Source organism: Simochromis diagramma, unplaced genomic scaffold (assembly GCF_900408965.1).
Source record: "Simochromis diagramma unplaced genomic scaffold, fSimDia1.1 OVJJ01000419.1, whole genome shotgun sequence".
Classification (NCBI taxonomy): Eukaryota; Metazoa; Chordata; class Actinopteri; order Cichliformes; family Cichlidae; genus Simochromis; species Simochromis diagramma.
This window is the reverse complement of record NW_024387244.1, coordinates 703,700-721,333: the sequence shown is the minus strand read 5'-3', so window position 1 is coordinate 721,333 and position 17,634 is coordinate 703,700. Positions and strand designations below refer to the sequence as shown.

Sequence of the window (17,634 nt, the reverse complement as noted above, 5' to 3'; positions counted from 1 at the left end):
GATAATGGCGACCACGTTACAGTATAGAAAGGCTTCCACTGGTTTCCTCACTAAGACCACACACAGCTTCGGTGTCATGTCTCTGCTTCTTTTCCTTCTGATTAACATTACAGGAAGCTTTGGGAAAATGTGATGCCAAGGTTTGCTGTTTATTCAGGATATATATTAAAAGTGTTTTTCACAGCTTTGAAAAAGCATGAATTCAAAGAACCACAAAAATGGTGAACTGGCAGCTGAGCAACATCTCTCAAGAGTTCAACAAGTCTATTACTGACATGAGCAGACACACAAAGCACCAAATATTGACTCTTTCTTAGCCCGTCTTTCTTTAGCGCTGGGCTGGCAGAGCAAACAGCTGGACTGCCACAGAACTGTCTTTCATCCTAACAACCCCTTGTGTCCCACCCCCGGGCCTCTGTCTGCTTGTACACCTACAGCACTGCTTTCTCCATGTGGGGGGCCCGCATCACTTCAAAGCGCCCTGTGTTGGAGCTCCAGTTGGGTGACAAACAGCTATAGCCCAGCTGAGCAGGATCACACTTGTCAGAGCAAAGGAAACACATGTTGGAGAGTGGCTATGGCTAGAGTGGCTACTTGTGGTTTGGACCAAGGGAGTCACTGAATACGATTGCATGTCCTTACACTCAAACATAAAGATAAAAGCAGAACGTGCATTTATGCTTACAGCCTTTGCTAGCCTTAAAAGAGAAACCATGTTTGGCAGATGTGCAAAGGGAGATTCACAGATCTTTGTAAAAAGAAAAAAACTACAAGCAGCAAGCTCATGGAGCCAATAAATAATTTAATAAATATCATATTTTCCGCACTATAAGGCGCACTTAAAATCCTTAAAATTTCTCAAATATCGACAGTGCACCTTATGTATGAATTCTGGTTGTGCTTACTGACCTCGAACCGATTTTATGTGGTACACGGTGCTCAAACATCTGTCAAAAATGTTTTAGTACGACTTTGCTAAGCTACGAAGCCACACGGCCGGATGGATTGTTGGAGCATTACGGCTACCGTAGTCAGGAGCCGCGCGGAGTAATCTGGGTCCTAAACTCTGTCAGGTTCAGGTCACAAAGTCAAGCGAGCACTGCAGCATCACTGAGAGTTACAAACTGTCTACATTCGTTCATCTTTAATAAAATAATCAGCGTTGTAACAATTAAGTTTAACATCCAGACATCCATGAAAACAGAATTTATTAAATTTAACAGTTAGAAGTTAGCAGAAAGTTAGCTCGCTAGCTTCCACCTAAACATGATATAGCATGTTCTGACTGAGAGATTTCTGAAACAAATTCAAACGTACAGCTCTGCTATCACTTCCAACATAAATGAAGACAGAAAACTAAACAGCAGTGACGTTTGTAGGGTTACTGAAGTTGGGCTAGCTGGTATGTAATGATTTGCTATGTGATCGCTAGCTACACAGCTATATTAGCATAGCATAAACACAGTGAAGCTGGAGGATGAACGCTAACTTTTTTCCCCTGGATAAAAGTTAACGTGAGGGTTCCTGATGGTCAGGGACAAATGCAGTCGCATGGCAGGATGCTGTAAACGGACCAAACTTCAGTCAGGAGAACAACTGAGATAATCCATCCACAATACGAGGTTAGTCATTAATATACTGCAACAACATGGGAATAGAGCAGCTGGAGAGAATTCAACATTCATAAATCAACGGTACAGAAGTGGAGGAAGCAAGAAGAATGAGTTGAGTAAAGTCTGACTTATCTTACTGTTTTAATGTGCCTTATAATCTGGTGCGCCTTATGGTCCGAAAAATGCGGTAAGTATATAGGTCTGTCTTTCCTAGCGTCTTCCCAGCATGGGGTCCGCTGCGTGGCTCTTTCTTCTCCATTTGGATCGATCTTGGGTGTACTCTGGGGCAAGATCCACTCGGTGATTGCATCCATCCTTCATTTGGTCTTCCTCACGGTCGGCGGCCTCCAGGGTCGAGTCAGAGGGCTGTTCTTGACACTGAATTCTCCTCACTGCGCATACGTGTCCATGACGTGCCCATACCACCATAGGCGCACTTCCCTCATCTTCTTTGTGATTGGGGCAACTCCGAGTCGTTTTCAAACAGCTTCATTCGTCACACGATCCAGGAGGGTGAAGCCCACCATCCACCTGACTGTCTTCTTTTCCACAGCATTGAGGATCTGCTCGTGTTTCGTGGTGGCTGGCCAGCGTTCTGCTCCATACAGGGCCACCGGCCATATGACTGTCTTCTGGATCTTAGCTTTGAGGTGTTCAGGCATCCTCTTATCACACAGGATGCTGGTGGATTCGTGCTATTTAGCCATGCTGCGTTGATTCGTGAGCGCACATCTGGAAGCGTCTCGCCATCCACCGGGACCAGGGACCCGAGGTATTTGGGTGGTCTTCTTTAACTCCTGCCCGTCGATCTGGATCGATCCCAGAGTCTGAGGAGCACATGCTAAAATAAATAAATAGATAAATTACTTCATTATTAAATTAAAGAAATGCCACCACAGAGTTGCAGTTCATTGAATGGCCACTTGAGGGTGTCTCCAAGAGCAACTCAACCTTTACAGCAGACGTATGTCATTATGTTTGTGTGTTAGTGTGGCAAAAGGAAATGATCATCATAATACATATTATTATATATTATATTATTATATTATTATATTATTATTAAAAGCTGTTCTGCATAGCTCATTTTTGTTGTAGCTGCTAGGCTTCACCCTTACCTGGTTTAAGACACTAAACTGGACTTTGCACACACATGCAAATATTTATATTTCCAATTTTTTTGTACATAGTTCCTGGTTTTCAGAGTTGATCCCAAGTATCGAACTTGCACCTAGTAGCTGTTCACTCTCAACATGAGGTCCAAAGAGATGTTGATGCTGATGTGGAGGTAAAAGACCAAAATAGAGAGACAACAACAACATGACAATCTTCAAAAGAAGAAACAAACTGACCAGCTCAGCCTCAGTGAAAGACCACAAAAAACAACTGGTGGATAAACAGAGCTCTTTCTTTGGTTTATAAAAACTCTGTCACAACATTGAGTCATGAACACTCTTAACGATGTGGGTGTATTATTGTGGATTTTGGTCCAGGCCTACAGCGCTTTAATGTAACGTTTTTCCCCGTTATGTATTCAAAAGTGGGATTTCAAATGTAATGCATACTTGTGAATGTACATTTTAGCGTAACGCACAAAATGTCAAAATGTACTTTGAGAACATCGTGGACCACATACAGCCCAGTTTGATCCTACGTGGGCCAGACAAGTGAAACTACTGTTAGAAGCCTCTAAAGTGTTTCCCACCTCGTTTAACTCCACATTTAATCCCTGAGATGTCCTTAGAAGATTAAGTGTAATTTCAACGATATGTCTCAGTGTTTCCACATTATAAAGAAATGCTGTGGTGTCTGAAACCTTCAGCTTGGCTCTTTGGGCCTTGACTAAGAAATGAAAAAAAGAAAGTACAGAAAAGCACTGGCAGCTCGTTATCTGCACTTTCCTTTGTTAATCTGAAGAAAATGTCCCGTTTTTCTTTTTAAAAAAAGTGCAGTAACTTTCTGGAGTAACCTTTTTAGTAAAACACTAACAGTAAGAAAGCACCTTGATCTTTCTCATCCAAAATTTCTCCTTCTTTGCAATTTTAACAACCTTCTCGTGAGCTCGACCATTTCAGTTTCCACTGGTATCTATTCGGCTCAGCTCAGCTTGACTCTGTTTTTAGGGTTTCCCAGTAGGCGGTAGTAGCTGGTACCACATCAGCAGACAAAAAGCCATACACTGAGCAGCAGGTATGTGACGTAAGACGACAGTATGTGATCTGGACTGACCAAAGAACAAAGAGGAAGAAAATCAATCCCCCATCTCCCGCTGCTGTGAAGCAACACCACTAATCCCCGAATGAAGGTGCAGAAATTAGAAAGTGAGCTAACTAGCTTCCAAAACACTGTGTACATTAGCAAAGCATCGGCAGATGAGAGAGATGGGAAGTACTCTCAGATGTAGTAAACACAGCTGGTCACCTGATGCTTTAAGCCCAAGCTAAGCGACTTTGGGTCGCTCGCATATTCACAACAGGGTCATGACAGTGGGTAGCTCTGCATGTTGGATTTGGCAGATTTTTCAGCGGATGCTCTTCCTGAGGCAACACTGAAGGGATTTGTGCCTCCTCCTGGGATAACCCCTGGATCTTTTCCCTGTTAGGTGAACGTGTAAACCCTACACGGCGGAGCCATTACTAACAATTTGCCCATGTAGTCTTGTGTTCACACAAAGTTCATGCAAACACATTATGTGTCACAACCATTTGTCTAAATTAGAAGTTTTTGAGTGTGAAAATCAACTCATCACCTCTTTAGATCTCACCCCCCCAACCCAACCCCTTTATTTGGTTTGTGCTTGGGTGGTCCATTGATACGCAGCTTTAGAGGGCCTCACATGTCTTACAGTAATGAAAGTTTGACCCTAAACAAATGTTTCGCAGACGGTCACGGGGTACAACAGGATTTGCTTGTGTCAATTTAGGGTCAGGCCTTCAGTTTCCCATAAAGAGGATAAGAGAGGCATTTTGTCGGATTGTTGTATCAGAACGTATACTGTATATGCTTTTCTTTCTCTTATTGTTAGCACAGTCCTCGGTGCCCGTACCCACACCCCATTCTTTATTGTTTTTGTTAGTTTCTTTCAGGCGTACAATAAAGATCTGTCCCACTGCTCCTTTGTCTTCAGCTCTGTGACTCACGTTAAAACATTTTCCAAAAACAAGACACAACCGCGAGATAACAGAAGGTCCGGCTGGATGGAAGGAATGCTGACAGACAGGTAGCTTTTAAGAGGAGTTTCCAAGCGCTCCCTGCCATGTAGGAGGCTGGTTCTTCCTGGACATCCTGTTCTCCCATTTGTCCAGTACACCTGCTCTCTGGAGTAAAGAGTTCACGGGGGTTTCACACTCATAAAAGGATTTTTGTGGCTTTTCCAACCCATAAATTGACCAGAACACACACTTAGCCTTCTAAGGTATGCATGTATATGTGTGTGTGTGTGTTTGTGCACATATACTACGAGACAAACACATGGACAAATGTACACATGTGTTATTGTGTGCAGAAAAACGTGAGATAAAGCAGACTGATACTAAATTACATGTGCTGTGTGTTTGGGGGGGCTGCAGCTCCGTTTGTCTGCTAATCAGAAGGCTCGGTTCTTCTGCAGGAGTGAAGCTAGCATGCTAGGCAGCCACTAAAACAACACAGGCTTCCTCTATGATCCTGAAGTGTTCAGCGCAGTAATGCATTGGTAGACTGTAGGTATCTGCATGTTGTAGCTGTCTACTGTCACATGTGGACTGCTTCTTCTTTGCTTTAGACCTTCAGCTGCCATCAATCCTGCTTTCTCCAAATCTTCCTCCAAAAGCCAATACATCTGTCTGTTTTGTTAATGCGAACAGTTTGGACGTCACAACAATCCACCAACGCTTTAGAGTAACAACATGTTACAGCGGGGCACGACTCACTGTTTTGTAAATGACAATCTTTGCATAATTTGTTTAATTTTTATTTTTACTGCTATAGATTCTTGTCAGGAGCATTTAATGCAATCATGTTGTGTAAAATCGTTTTTGGGGGTGAAGAAGTACAGAAGGATGTAGAGCAAAGTTCACAGCAAAAAACAAAAAAAGCAGAATTACAACATCAGGGTTGAAGAACCAGCACGTGTAAAACAATGTTGTCATAAAGTCATGTGAATTACAATGAGCACAGCTTTTTCTAAACTTCAACAGGTATTTAAGTCTTTTATAATGTAAGACTTCAGCACATTTCTATCTGCATGTGCAAATTACTGCTCCGCCGAATCGAGATGACAAGTTTATGACATGCTAAAGTGCAAACATTTTAAGAAGCGGGGAGGATTACATATCAAATCTATTATACTGAGGTTCTACTCGACACATGCTTTCAGAACCCAGACTCCATTTCCTAGCACGCCGCTGCAGCCCTTCCCCCAATCCAACAGCCGGCGAGAGGGGGAGAAGGGCTAACGTTCATTTTTCACCATTTTCCTTTTTAACTCGGTGGCATAAATCATTTGGGAGGACCACACCTCAATATGAAATGCTCTATACTGACCGCAGAGGCTGGGCTGGAGGAAAAGTCTTGGAAGCTTTTATTAAAAAACTATTCACTTTGAATAGTTTTACAGTAAAACTGGTTACATCAAGTCCTGAATCTGAGGCAGTAGATGTAGGAAACTTTAAACAGCAAATGCTTAAACACCAAAAAGAAAATCATGAATCTACACAGTAGTGTGGACAACATGTGGTTTGTATGAGAACACTGAAATGAGTATTTTCACATCTAAATATGAGAATCTCCATCCAGTGACTGGGATCTATGAATGTCTGTCCTGCAGTAAGGTTGCGTCTGTTTGATGGAGGTTGAAGTTAGATGAGAGGATCAGTCAAATTCTCATGTATGAGATCAGCAAATGCAACAACCTCAGTTTCTGGGGTATCACATTTGACTGCAAGGTGAGTGGACGGGTTGACTGATGAGAGGCAAACTGTCTCCAAACAACTGGGGTCCATCTTTGACAACAGCTGCAACTGGTCTCTTTGCAAATTTAACAAATGTGGACTTTATTAACATTACAGCAGCACAAGAGTCAGATAGAATTAGAATTAGAGATAAATTAAAATTAAAAATAGAAAAAAGAAGAAAAACTGCCAAAAATGGAGAATTAGGAAAGTACTTTGTATTATGTACAAATAGCGCTGTATACAGTAAAATATACTACAAGAAATCTCCCGATCTGATTATACCCTTATATAAAAACAAGGTTGTCTGTGTCATTTTGCAATTAAATCCTGCAGCAACTATTTGGCAATTTGTGGAGGAATTTATGACTGGACTGTGACTATAAGAAATTTATGTGAAATTCAGTGAATTTCTTTTGTATTTAGACAGCAACATTTCTGTGACTTTTATCACAGTTAACCGCTGCATTATTACAAACAGATTGCATTTTGCACAAACCACAGTCACTTTGAAGGCTACAGTGATCATCGGTCTTTGAAGCAAGTGCAACAAGATCACATGTTCAATGCAATAATTTTATTTGTCTCCAAACGGGTCATCTAACAAGTCTATGGTCGACTTCTTTTGTAGAGTAAAATTTGGCTTTTGTTTCTCTTAAATTTCAAAACTAATTAGCAGATGTATGACACTCCCATTCAGTCTATGGATGCAGCTTGCTAACCAAGCTAGCCAGTGTTAGCTGATAGCATAGCATTCCACTGTCTTATTTCCACATGTGGTCAATGAAAGATCCAAAAAAACAAAACTGCAGTGGTGCAAACGTCCAAAGCTTCAAAACATGAAGTCAGTGACAAGTTTTCCCCATATTTCCTTTTTTTTTAGTTTGTCTTCTAAGCTAAGCTAACATGTTGCTAACTGTAGCCTCATATTTAACAGCCAGCAGTGTCTAGCTTGTAACGTCTTGATGCATTCTCAATCATCCAGGTAAGTAAATGAGAAACGTTTCATCACTCATCCAAGTGACTTCTTCTCCCACAAAACGCTACGTCCAGATGAACAGAATCAACTTTTGGAGACGTAGCTTGTAACTTAACTTGAAAGTAAATGTGCGTATTTTCACAAAGTTTCCCAATTTGATTTTAACCTGAGTTAAGCTGCTTATGCTGCGCGTTCTTAGAAAGCTTGGTCTCTTTCATTTTTGAGGCTAAAATGCATATGCATCTCCATGAAGCCATGATGTGCACGAGGCTGGTCAGGGAAACTCCAGCGCTCGGCTGCCTCCCCCTTTTGCAGCCAACTTTACAGTTGGAACAAGAAATGACCTCACATCATCCAAGTCTCGTTCCCCCAAGGTTTGAACAGGAAATAGGGAGAACACTACCCCCGCCCAGCTCCTCGCACCCATTACAGCGCTCTCAGAGAGAGAGAAACCCAACATTACAGAACATGGCGAAACTCAAAAATGAAAGATGGTTTTTGAAAAATACAGGCCTGTCTGAGGCCGTGAGGCATATAATGCTTGAAACGTGAGCGAACATGAGATAAACATTTTGTTGTAACGGCTGTTGTGAGTTTTGTGGATTCCAGCCGTTGTTTGGATTCCTCTGAGAGGGAATGTTTTATGCTCCTTTGAAAATACAAAAGGAGTTGCACACATCTGAAAGCCATTAGCCCCTCAAACTGTTAGCAAGCAGTCTGAGGATTCTTTCCGCTCTCGTGGACTCTTGCTCCAGTTCTCTCTTTGCTTCTCTTCTCTTTACATTTCTTTCTTTCACGTTTGCAACCTCTGCCTTTTGCAGTTACAGGGATTGTGGAATTTCACTGCTCTTATCCAAAAGGTTTTACTCCGTGGACCCCTTGAAACCAAATTCTTCCACGCTCCATCTGTCTCATACACAACAGCCTTTCTTTATTTCTAGCCCCGCTGTATTCTTGAAGAGTCGTTTTACCATGGCCAAGCAGGCTTTGGAGGCTTGCAGTGTGCTCTGTCACTTGGGAGCAGCATCACGTGTATACCCGCCTCTTTCCGCTCCTGGTTCGCACACAAAGCAGGGTGGGGACATGTGAAGCAGGTCTTCCCTCCTCCTCCTCCTCTGTAGCCTAACCTTGTCTAAACGGACCAATGTGTTTCTGTGCTCTTTTATTAGATCACGTATTCGCATCCCCCCACCCGAACACTGACATCTTTTGTCTCTGCCCGTGTAATACTTTGAAGTTTGACATTCCTCTCCCACTGCATCACTGGGGCAACACAGCTGCGCGAGGCAGAGCCGAGAAAAGCAACGCTCCAGGTGAGACGAGGCGAGTGAGGCTTGCCTCGTGAGCAAACGATGGAAGAAAGAACGGCGGAAGAAGAGGTAAGAGGAAAAAAATGTGAGATGCAGTAAGACTGCGTGTCTGTCAAATTCTGAATGAGTTTGTGTGTCTTTCTGTGTGTGTCGTGCAATAATCATATTTTTACCCAGCCAGAGAAAAAACCACAAGTGGGACCGCAAGTTCCCCTGCTGGGAAACCACAAACCCCAAGATCATGATGACACCAACCTTTTAACCCAGACATCATCCTTAAAAAGCCTCAGCCCCACCCTAACACACAAACATATATCACGTGTGCACACAGATACACACATCTCCATGCTCCCGTCCCCCCAGGGTCACCGCTCTGCTATGACCGCTGTGATGTCTCCATATGAACATAATGCAAAGTGTGACAGTCAGCGATGCACTCAAACAAGTTCTGAAATTCTTTCTCTATGTGAGGACTTTGACTTTCCAGTAATCGTGATTAAACTCGGAAAGAGCAATCAGAGCGGTCACGATCCTGCATCCTGTGTCTTTATTGAAGACACAGGATGCATAAACACTTATTCCGTCTCATCATGTATGGCACATGTGCAAACACTATATTAAGGTTAGTATTCATCGTCCTAGTGTTACCCCGTGCTCTGAAAGTGGTCTGCTGGCAGCTTAGTTCTAACTCTCAACACTGAGCTGAACATCGGCCTGAAGCAAATTCAACTGGGTCTCCAGGAGGTCTTCTAACGTCGCTCCTCTCTCATTCCTTCTGTGACCCAGAAATCGCTCTCGGCACACAGTAGGCACCATAATAGGCACAGACAGAGATGAGAACAGGCCTGTTGGTGGACAGGTACTCCCTTTGGAGAGGTCTCCTCACCTGTGACGTATATGCCTCAATTAATTTGAATACAAATGAACACCTTAAAGTTTAATTGATAGGAATCATAAAAAACTGCAGCAGCTCTGCCACGAACAACCTTTTAAACTGATGCTTTAAAATTACAGCTCTGTAGCAAGAGCATCTCCTTTACTTAAATACCTGTTGCCTTGAAGTCTTGAAGTCCCGCACTCATATCCTAGATAAGAGGACTAGGATGAGTCGAGGAAAGGTATCGAGGATGTGCCAACTGAGAGGTTAGAAGAGGAGCAAACAGCTCATAAAAGTCTGTTTTTCTTCTTTTCTTCCTATTCTGACATGTTTCAAATCATCAGATGTTATTATGAGCCATACGTTTGTGTTCTGAAGAGCACTTGGGTTATACAGGAGGACAGCGATGTGAAATACACAGACAAGTTCATCTGTGAACGGCTTAAAAGAAGAAAATGAAGGTTATGGAGTGGACTAGTCACAGTGCAGACTTCAGTAGGACCTCTAACAGGACATTCATGCTGGAAAAGCCTCCAGAGTGGCTGAATTAAAACAGCTCTGCGAAACAGAGTGGGGCCAAAATTCCTCCACAGTGATGTGAAAGACTCGTTGCCAGCAAACACTTGATTGTAGTTCTTGCTGCCAAGAGTGGCACAACCAGCTATTAGGTTTGGGGGGGTCAATTACTTTTCCACACAGAGCCAGGTAGGTTTGGATAGTTTTGTTTCTCTTTAATAAATAAAGTCATCATTTTAAAAATGCATTTTTGTATTTATTCGGGTTATTTATGTCAAATATTAATATTAGTTTGATGGTTTGAAACCTAGAAGTGTCACAAACATGCAAATACAAGGCAAACATGCTTGTTCACTGTGTGTGCACTGTGCCTGCAGGAACCTCTGAACTAATATGTTTTAGATGATAATGGGAATTTAAACTTTGTGAATGTTAACTGTTAGTTACCCAGAGTAATAATACATAGCTTTGGTAAGATCACTCGTCCTGCGTGTGCACCAGTTTACCTCTATGGGCAGCAGTGCAGTACAGACTAATTCTGAATGAGAGGAAAGTGATTTGGCTCGGTAACGGCTCTCCTGGCTGGGATTAAAGATGATCTAAAAGCCTCCATCACGCACTGGTGGTCTCTAATGGTTCTTTCTTTTAGCACTGGGAGAGAATTCAGCTAGTACACAAGTGCAGGTGAAAGTAATTCCTTTGAGTTTACACAGTCATAGAGACACTGCTGAGTCTGTGAGTGATGATCAAAGCCGACATAGACATGGACTCTGTGAGGTGTGGGAACTGAAGCGTGCACGAGCTTTATGTGTGCGTGTCGTGAGCAGAGGGATGTTCATGTGAGGACTTTCAAACATCATCTGGTTCCTGTACTGGCTTGTCATCTCTCATATCGTGTCAGCTACAAGAGGAACCCCGAGCTCCACTCTACACCAGCGGCCGATCTCCCACATTCCTGCTGGTTCTGAGCCAGACGGATGATGTAGTCTGGTCCATGTGAAACAAATGGCTTTCTATTGTCACCACAACGCTGACCACGAGTCTCACAGGGACCATTTTTCGAGGAGTAATAATAAACCTGAAAGCTTCTTTTACCTTCTTATCTTGTAATGTGCAAGTGTTGAGCTGAACATCGTCCTCGACTAGAAAAATCAGTGCACACCATTCGTTGGCCATTCCATTCACTGCTCCTCCAGCCGTGCATTGTTACCTTTGGTCGACACATGGTAGGCCTGCGTGAGGGCGTGTTTACACATGTGTACAAATGTACGTGTGGAAAATGACAGAGAGCAAGTGCAGAGAGGGGGGGCAGTAAAAGTATGTCCCTGGGCTCCAAAAGTACAATGCACTCCAGACAGTGGTGTGTTTTCACTATAGCCAGATCAATGCTCGGCAAAATGTGGTCCTGTTTAGAGGGTGGAGACACACACACACACACACACACACACACACACACACACACAATGAGCTTAATGCTCCTTGAGGCTCTTTGTTTCTAGTCGTCCCAGTCTATCATTGTGTCAGTGTGAGACTGTGAAACTAGAAAGAGCTTGTGCAGCACACTGCAAATCATCCTGGGTAACTCTGCTGCATGTCAAAAGCTGGTCCCACAGCATGCTGCATGTTCCCAACTAGAACATCCTGCCATGTCCAACAGTGTGAAGCAACTATGTGGAAGTTTGCGTGTCTATTTCAGCCTCCAAGGAGAGAAAACGGCAACGCTGAGATCCTATTTAAGGGAATATGGCTTAATACTTTCATTGTTGTGTCAGGCGTTTGGTGCCAAGAGCACACAAAGTCTATCAGTGAACACGATGTGGAAATAAGTAACAATAAAACTTAAATACATCCCGTGATAATCACAAGTGGTTTTACATCATCTCTTCTCCGGAAATCCTCGCCGCCAGCATTCAGTTTGGCAAATTTAGATCATGCCGTGTCCTGCAGAGACAAAAAAGGATCGCGCACATGGTCGTAATTATCCAGCTTTGTTAATGTTCTCCTCGAAAACGGGCCGAAGATGTTACCACAAAGCTCCTTTGTCAGGCTTCGAGTGGAGGATGTTTAGGGAAATAAAAAGCATTTCCAGGTACCAGGTGTTGTGTAAAAATACTATTTATGACGCATACCAAACCGATGTGCGAACAACCAGACAAAGTGTCCCCTGTAAATACCCAATCGGCTCGTTCTCCTCCAAAGAGTTTGAGGTCATTGGAGGGCTTAGTGGTCACGTGGCAAAGGAGCATTCATACCCTGAGTATTCAGAAACATTAGTGGTTCCATTAAACCACACGGTGCTTCTTTTAACTCTGATAGCTCTCCAAACTAGGGTCAGGGTTAGGATAGTCAGATGACTCGGAGGTGCCGTAATGCACCATGAAAGCCGTAACTCTTCACTGCCATCGTTTTTATCTGCACGTCAAAAGTGACAAAAGTTTAAAAGTTGGTAAAAAAGTTGGTTCTCAGTCATCTGGGACACGTCGTCTCAGCTGCTTAAGAAGAAGGCAGCTGGTTCGTGGCGACGTTTCTCCGCTCATCCAAAACGTTTTTGAGGAACCTAAAGAAGATTTTTTTAAACTCAAGCACAGCTTCCTTTATTATCTTTGCACATGCAGGCAAATTGGTCGGACACTGGCCTGAGCTCACTGACAGTGCAACTGCAATCCCACCTTTCCCCTTAGCAGTGAATTAGCTATGAAAATGCAACTGACTGCTGTGTTTAAGCCAAGCTGAATCTTCATTTTCATGAGACTTTGTTTTAAAAAAGTCTCCTTTGTAGAACTGCCCTGAACCAGTTCAGCTCTGAGACCTCCTCAGCTGTCCTAACCAATATAACCAAACATGAATGCTAACTTCCTACCAACACTTGTGGCAATAAAGGATGTGTCAGTCACCGGCAGGCGCAGGCAGTAAACAGATAAATCTGTTTGAACAGCAAGTGCACACTTGAAACTCTTGCTTTATACTTAGATGTAAATGAAAAATGAATTGTCTGTGATCAGAGCCTCGTGTGAGGCTGTTGGATTTTTTAAAACTTTATATCTACAACGACCTAATCCCAGTATTTTAAGCTCTGATCACGAACATCATTAGAAACCATTTGGCAGTTTTGCCTCTGTCTCCACTCCTGATGTTGCGATTCGTTCGGCATCCAAGAATATTTCCTTTGAGGAACTCTTATCTCATCACTTGGTTTAGCCTGAAGGGGAGTTTTGTGCTCGGCGATGATAGTGGAGCTATGTCAGCCACAGTGTGGAGGTTTAGCTACTTGGCCCCTGTTATAACAACTCTAGGAGTCTTGAGGAATGTGGGTTTGTCCTGCAGTCCGTTACTACCCCCCTCTCGCCCAGTGTCTGCCTCACTCTGTGTCCCCTCCCCTCTCCCAAACAGGGCAATTCCCTAACTTTTCTCTTTTTCTCACAAGGCTATAGTTCAATATTCCATTCGGGGGCACATATCCTGTCTCGAATTCCGACGGGGCTCCTCGACGCCAAGGCACTCCAACTGCTGCAAGGTATTAGTACCTCTTGAGAACACTAAAATTTGCTTATCAATGGCTCTGACTATTCTTTCAGCAGCCCGTTGTTTCACGGAGATGATCTCTTTATATGCATGGCTGCCATCTGAAGATGCACAAAGGTAGATGAAAAAATCTAAGAATGTTAACGGATGAAGCGCGGATGCTGCACTTTTCTCTCTAACCGGCTTTTTGGTGTTAAAACGGGCTCGTCGCGTTTTGCAGATAGTGCATTGCTCGCCTTGTTTGAGTTTTAGTGTGGTCTTAAGTTTCTAGCAGAGTATAGCGGAATGAAGAGCGCACTCACCTATTTTTCCATCTGTTGTGTTTCAACTAGTAGGAGTTGATGTTGCGTTTTTTCTCCATTCATAAAGTCGTGGTGGCGTGCAGATGTGTTTTCAGCGCGTCACTATCGTGGAAACTCTTATGTGCTTTTTTTGGTCAGCTTGCAGCAGATGTCTTGAATGGCTGGTTTGCACTTTTTAAGAGTTGGGGACTGAACCAGACACACTTGTGCACAGCCTGCTCCAAATTATCGGTGCTTCTCTGTAGTGGATTAACAGCAGGCTTAAATGTACTTGTAATGTTGCACCTTAAGTAATTATTAACTGTTTAGGTGGAAGAGAGTGTAAACTGTGCTTGGTGTGATGTTTATCTCTAAGCAAATAGGCTCATTTTGTGTTAAAGGGCATGTTTTGCACCAGCGGTCCGACGATTAAACGATAATCCTGACGGATGCTTTACCTGCTTTATTTTGACAGCACACTTGGAGAAGTGCTCGGCAGAGCTCGCTCTCCGTAATTGATCATGCATTTCTTTTGTTCGGCTCTGATCCCGCCTCCACACTCAGCTGCAGGGAGCGCAACATTTTGGTTTTCGAGGGATTTTTATTTGAATCGGTGTTTAGAACAAAAAGCGATGATTAAAAAAGGACGTCGCGTAAAAGTTGTGCCAGATTCATGTTTGGACGCGCTCCGGTTTTTTTGCCTTAAAGAAACGGAAAATGTGAATTATAGTATAAGAGTGGACAATTATATTCACATTTCTTTTTTCCTCAACATCCATCTCTTCCTGCCGGGTTTTGCCAGCACCTCTCCCCGTGTCTGAGCTCTGCATACTTGACTGAGTTCACGGCTCATCCATCTCTCCTCTTCCATTAAGGATGAGGCCATATTTCTCCTGTATTCCGTGTCCAGCCCAGCTATGTGATGCGGTTGGACACTGGGTTTGCTGAGGTTGTATATCACAGGGGGCCCAGAGTTCCCCGTTAAACCCGTAGTCTGTGAGGAGGTAAAGAATGAGCCTCACGGCTGTCTAATGCCGCTGGAGTCGAGATATTTTTCATTTGAATTTAGCCTAACGCCCCCAGGACTGAGCTGCACAGTTACATTTAGAAACCAAGGCTCCATAAATCACTTGATGAACACTGTATGAGTGAATAAATGGCTAATTGTTCTTTGTTAACGACCAGTTTTCTTTCTGGTTGTGAAATGTGGCATTTTGACCCGACTGATCATCTGATACTGTACACGACTATCTAACCCTCAACTCCTGCGCTTTTCTCCCAGCACGCCGTTAGTCCTGCTCTCTAGCTCCCTCTGGTCTGAAGGCAGCCATTTGGACCAGTAGGTGTGTGAATGAAATCACAGCAGAAGTGCTTCAGTAGCTGTTAGATTTATGTTCTCAACAATAAAGTTTAGCTAAAGTTAAAGATAATAATGTGTAAACGACACACTATCCTTTAAGGGACAGCAGTGTAAAAGCTTCTTCATGGTCCAGTGTCCCAAAGGGCAAAAATAACCTCCCCCTTCACTTTGTTTTAATTTTAATGAGTAAAATCTTTATTATCCTTTTTAATGCCAGTAAACAACACTGATCGCTGTATGTTTGACACACAGCATGTTTCTCTAATCAGTTTATGACCTCATTTCCCAGTTTTTGCAGTTTTCTGTGTCTGTTGAGTGATAAACTTGTTACGAGAAGGCTTTGAAGTGCAGTATACTGAAAACAGATTGCTAGAAGTCAGAATTTAAGTCTCTCTTCTCTTTCCTTGTGTGTCCACAAATCACATGTTTTCTATTGTCTTACTGTAACCGCCCAGCATCACAAAGGAAAAGAAGAAAAGAAGAAAATGAAATGCAAAGTGTTTTGCATCGGACTATATCGTGTTCTCTTCACAGTGGTCAGAAATCTATGATGGGCATCATTTATTTCATTGCTCATTACACAGGGTAGACGTGGAGCTTTAACGATATATAAACTCAATTAATTAACTAGCAAAGTTATCATCATCAATAAGATACCATAAAATCGTTTATTGTAACAACATTACAAATTAAGAGTGTGTGAAATTCAGATATGAAGCAGAGAAGTTGAAGTGGTGTTGTTAAACTCTCCTCATCCAAAGCTTTGCGAGGCCTGAGTGTAAATGTGAGGCTGTTAATACACGGCACTAAGATTAACAGCAGCTCTACACCATCGCCACGCCCACCAGAACCTACCGTGTAACCCGACATGCACCTCCCCCCGAAGTGTAACTACACATGACGCACAGGTGTCAGTGCCACTGTTCAACCTGTCAGGTTTCATCCTCGAAGCATAAATCTACTGTCTTCCTTGGCGTGAACCTCTTGGGATGTAACTTTGGTGCTCTCAGAAGACCCAGACAGGGAAGCTTGCACGAGCAGCACTGTAAGATCAAGATGTCGTCTGAAAGTTCAAACGAGGAACAGATAAAACAGCTAAAATGTAAAATAATTGAAACTGCTGGCTTCTTGAAACATTGAAGCAGTTTAACTAGCTAACACTGTAAAGAAACAGATATAATAGCCAAAGATACTATAAAGGACTGATAAATGTAACATCTGCCACTTGAAGAATCAATGCTTAACCAAAACACCCCCCCAACCGGCTGCAGAAGAGGGCTTCCTGTTTAAAGGGAGGCTTTCCTTCCCACTGCTGTCAGGTTGTAGCTCATAGGGGCGATTGTTCGTGGGGGTCTTTACCTTACAATTTAAAGCACCTTGAGGTGACTGTTATGGTGATTTGGTGCTTTGAAAATAACATTGAATTGAACTAAAACACTGATGATGTGATGGAGTCGCAGAGCTGATGTGAAACATAGTTAAGATGAACTTTTCTGTAATTAGCAGTGTTAAAAAATCTAATTTATTCAAATGAACTCAGGTCATTCTGGTGAAACGGGCCTGTCTGAGAGGCCTGCAGAGTAAATCTGATGGAAAGGTGCTTCCTGTTAGACCAACGTCTGTGTTTAACTTGTCTCTTAACTTTAATATCCTTTCTTCCTCTGTCTAGCCCTTACTGTGGAGTGCACACCGTGATTTGGTCTGGATCCAGGTCCAGGTCCTGCTGCTCAGTCTGGGTCCATAAAGTGAAGAGTCACGGAGTGAGCATCAGCACAGGAGGGACTCAGGTGGAGGTATAGCCGACCGATGGGATCTGGGAAGCTGACCCAGGCTCTGCTGGGATGGGTGGTGATGTGCCTCGGGGCGGTTCAGGTGGCTTGCAGTCAAACTGGGAATGGCCCGTACCAAGCTAGCCGCTTCACCGGCACCGTGGACCAGAGGGAGGCGCAGCGGGTTCGACGCCGCGGCCAAGAGACATTGAGAGGGTGAGAATCTGTGTGTTTTACTGTCAATGGCCAATCACAAACATAATACAGAGTCACATGGCACTGCAGGCTGAAATGAACCCAAAGTTCATGTAGCAACATTTGTCTCTGTATCTGAACAAGGATCCAAACCATGAATGTTTCTCCGTCTCTGCTTTCCCGGCAGCCGTCTTTGAGCTGCTGTGCTTCCTGGGCTCAGGCCGAGCTCGCCTTATACCAGAGCATGCTGCTGATACTACAGCGCTTTGTCAAAAACAGGACAT

The 17,634-nt window shown here is 43.3% G+C and overlaps 1 protein-coding gene and 1 pseudogene across 1 annotated transcript in view; one reads left to right on the top strand and one right to left on the bottom strand.

Annotated features, from left to right (window-relative positions):
- Positions 1 to 1,704: 1,704 nt before the first annotated feature.
- Positions 1,705 to 11,479, bottom strand: LOC120747073 (annotated as a pseudogene).
- A 2,100-nt stretch (positions 11,480 to 13,579) lies between these two features.
- The window catches only part of fbn2b (fibrillin 2b), a 65,116-nt gene continuing 61,061 nt past the window's right edge, over positions 13,580 to 17,634 (top strand). The window contains 2 exon segments of the mRNA XM_040052782.1: positions 13,580 to 13,737; positions 17,056 to 17,371. Of these exon segments, the coding sequence (XP_039908716.1) occupies positions 17,193 to 17,371 (179 nt within the window). The 5' untranslated portion in view covers positions 13,580 to 13,737; positions 17,056 to 17,192.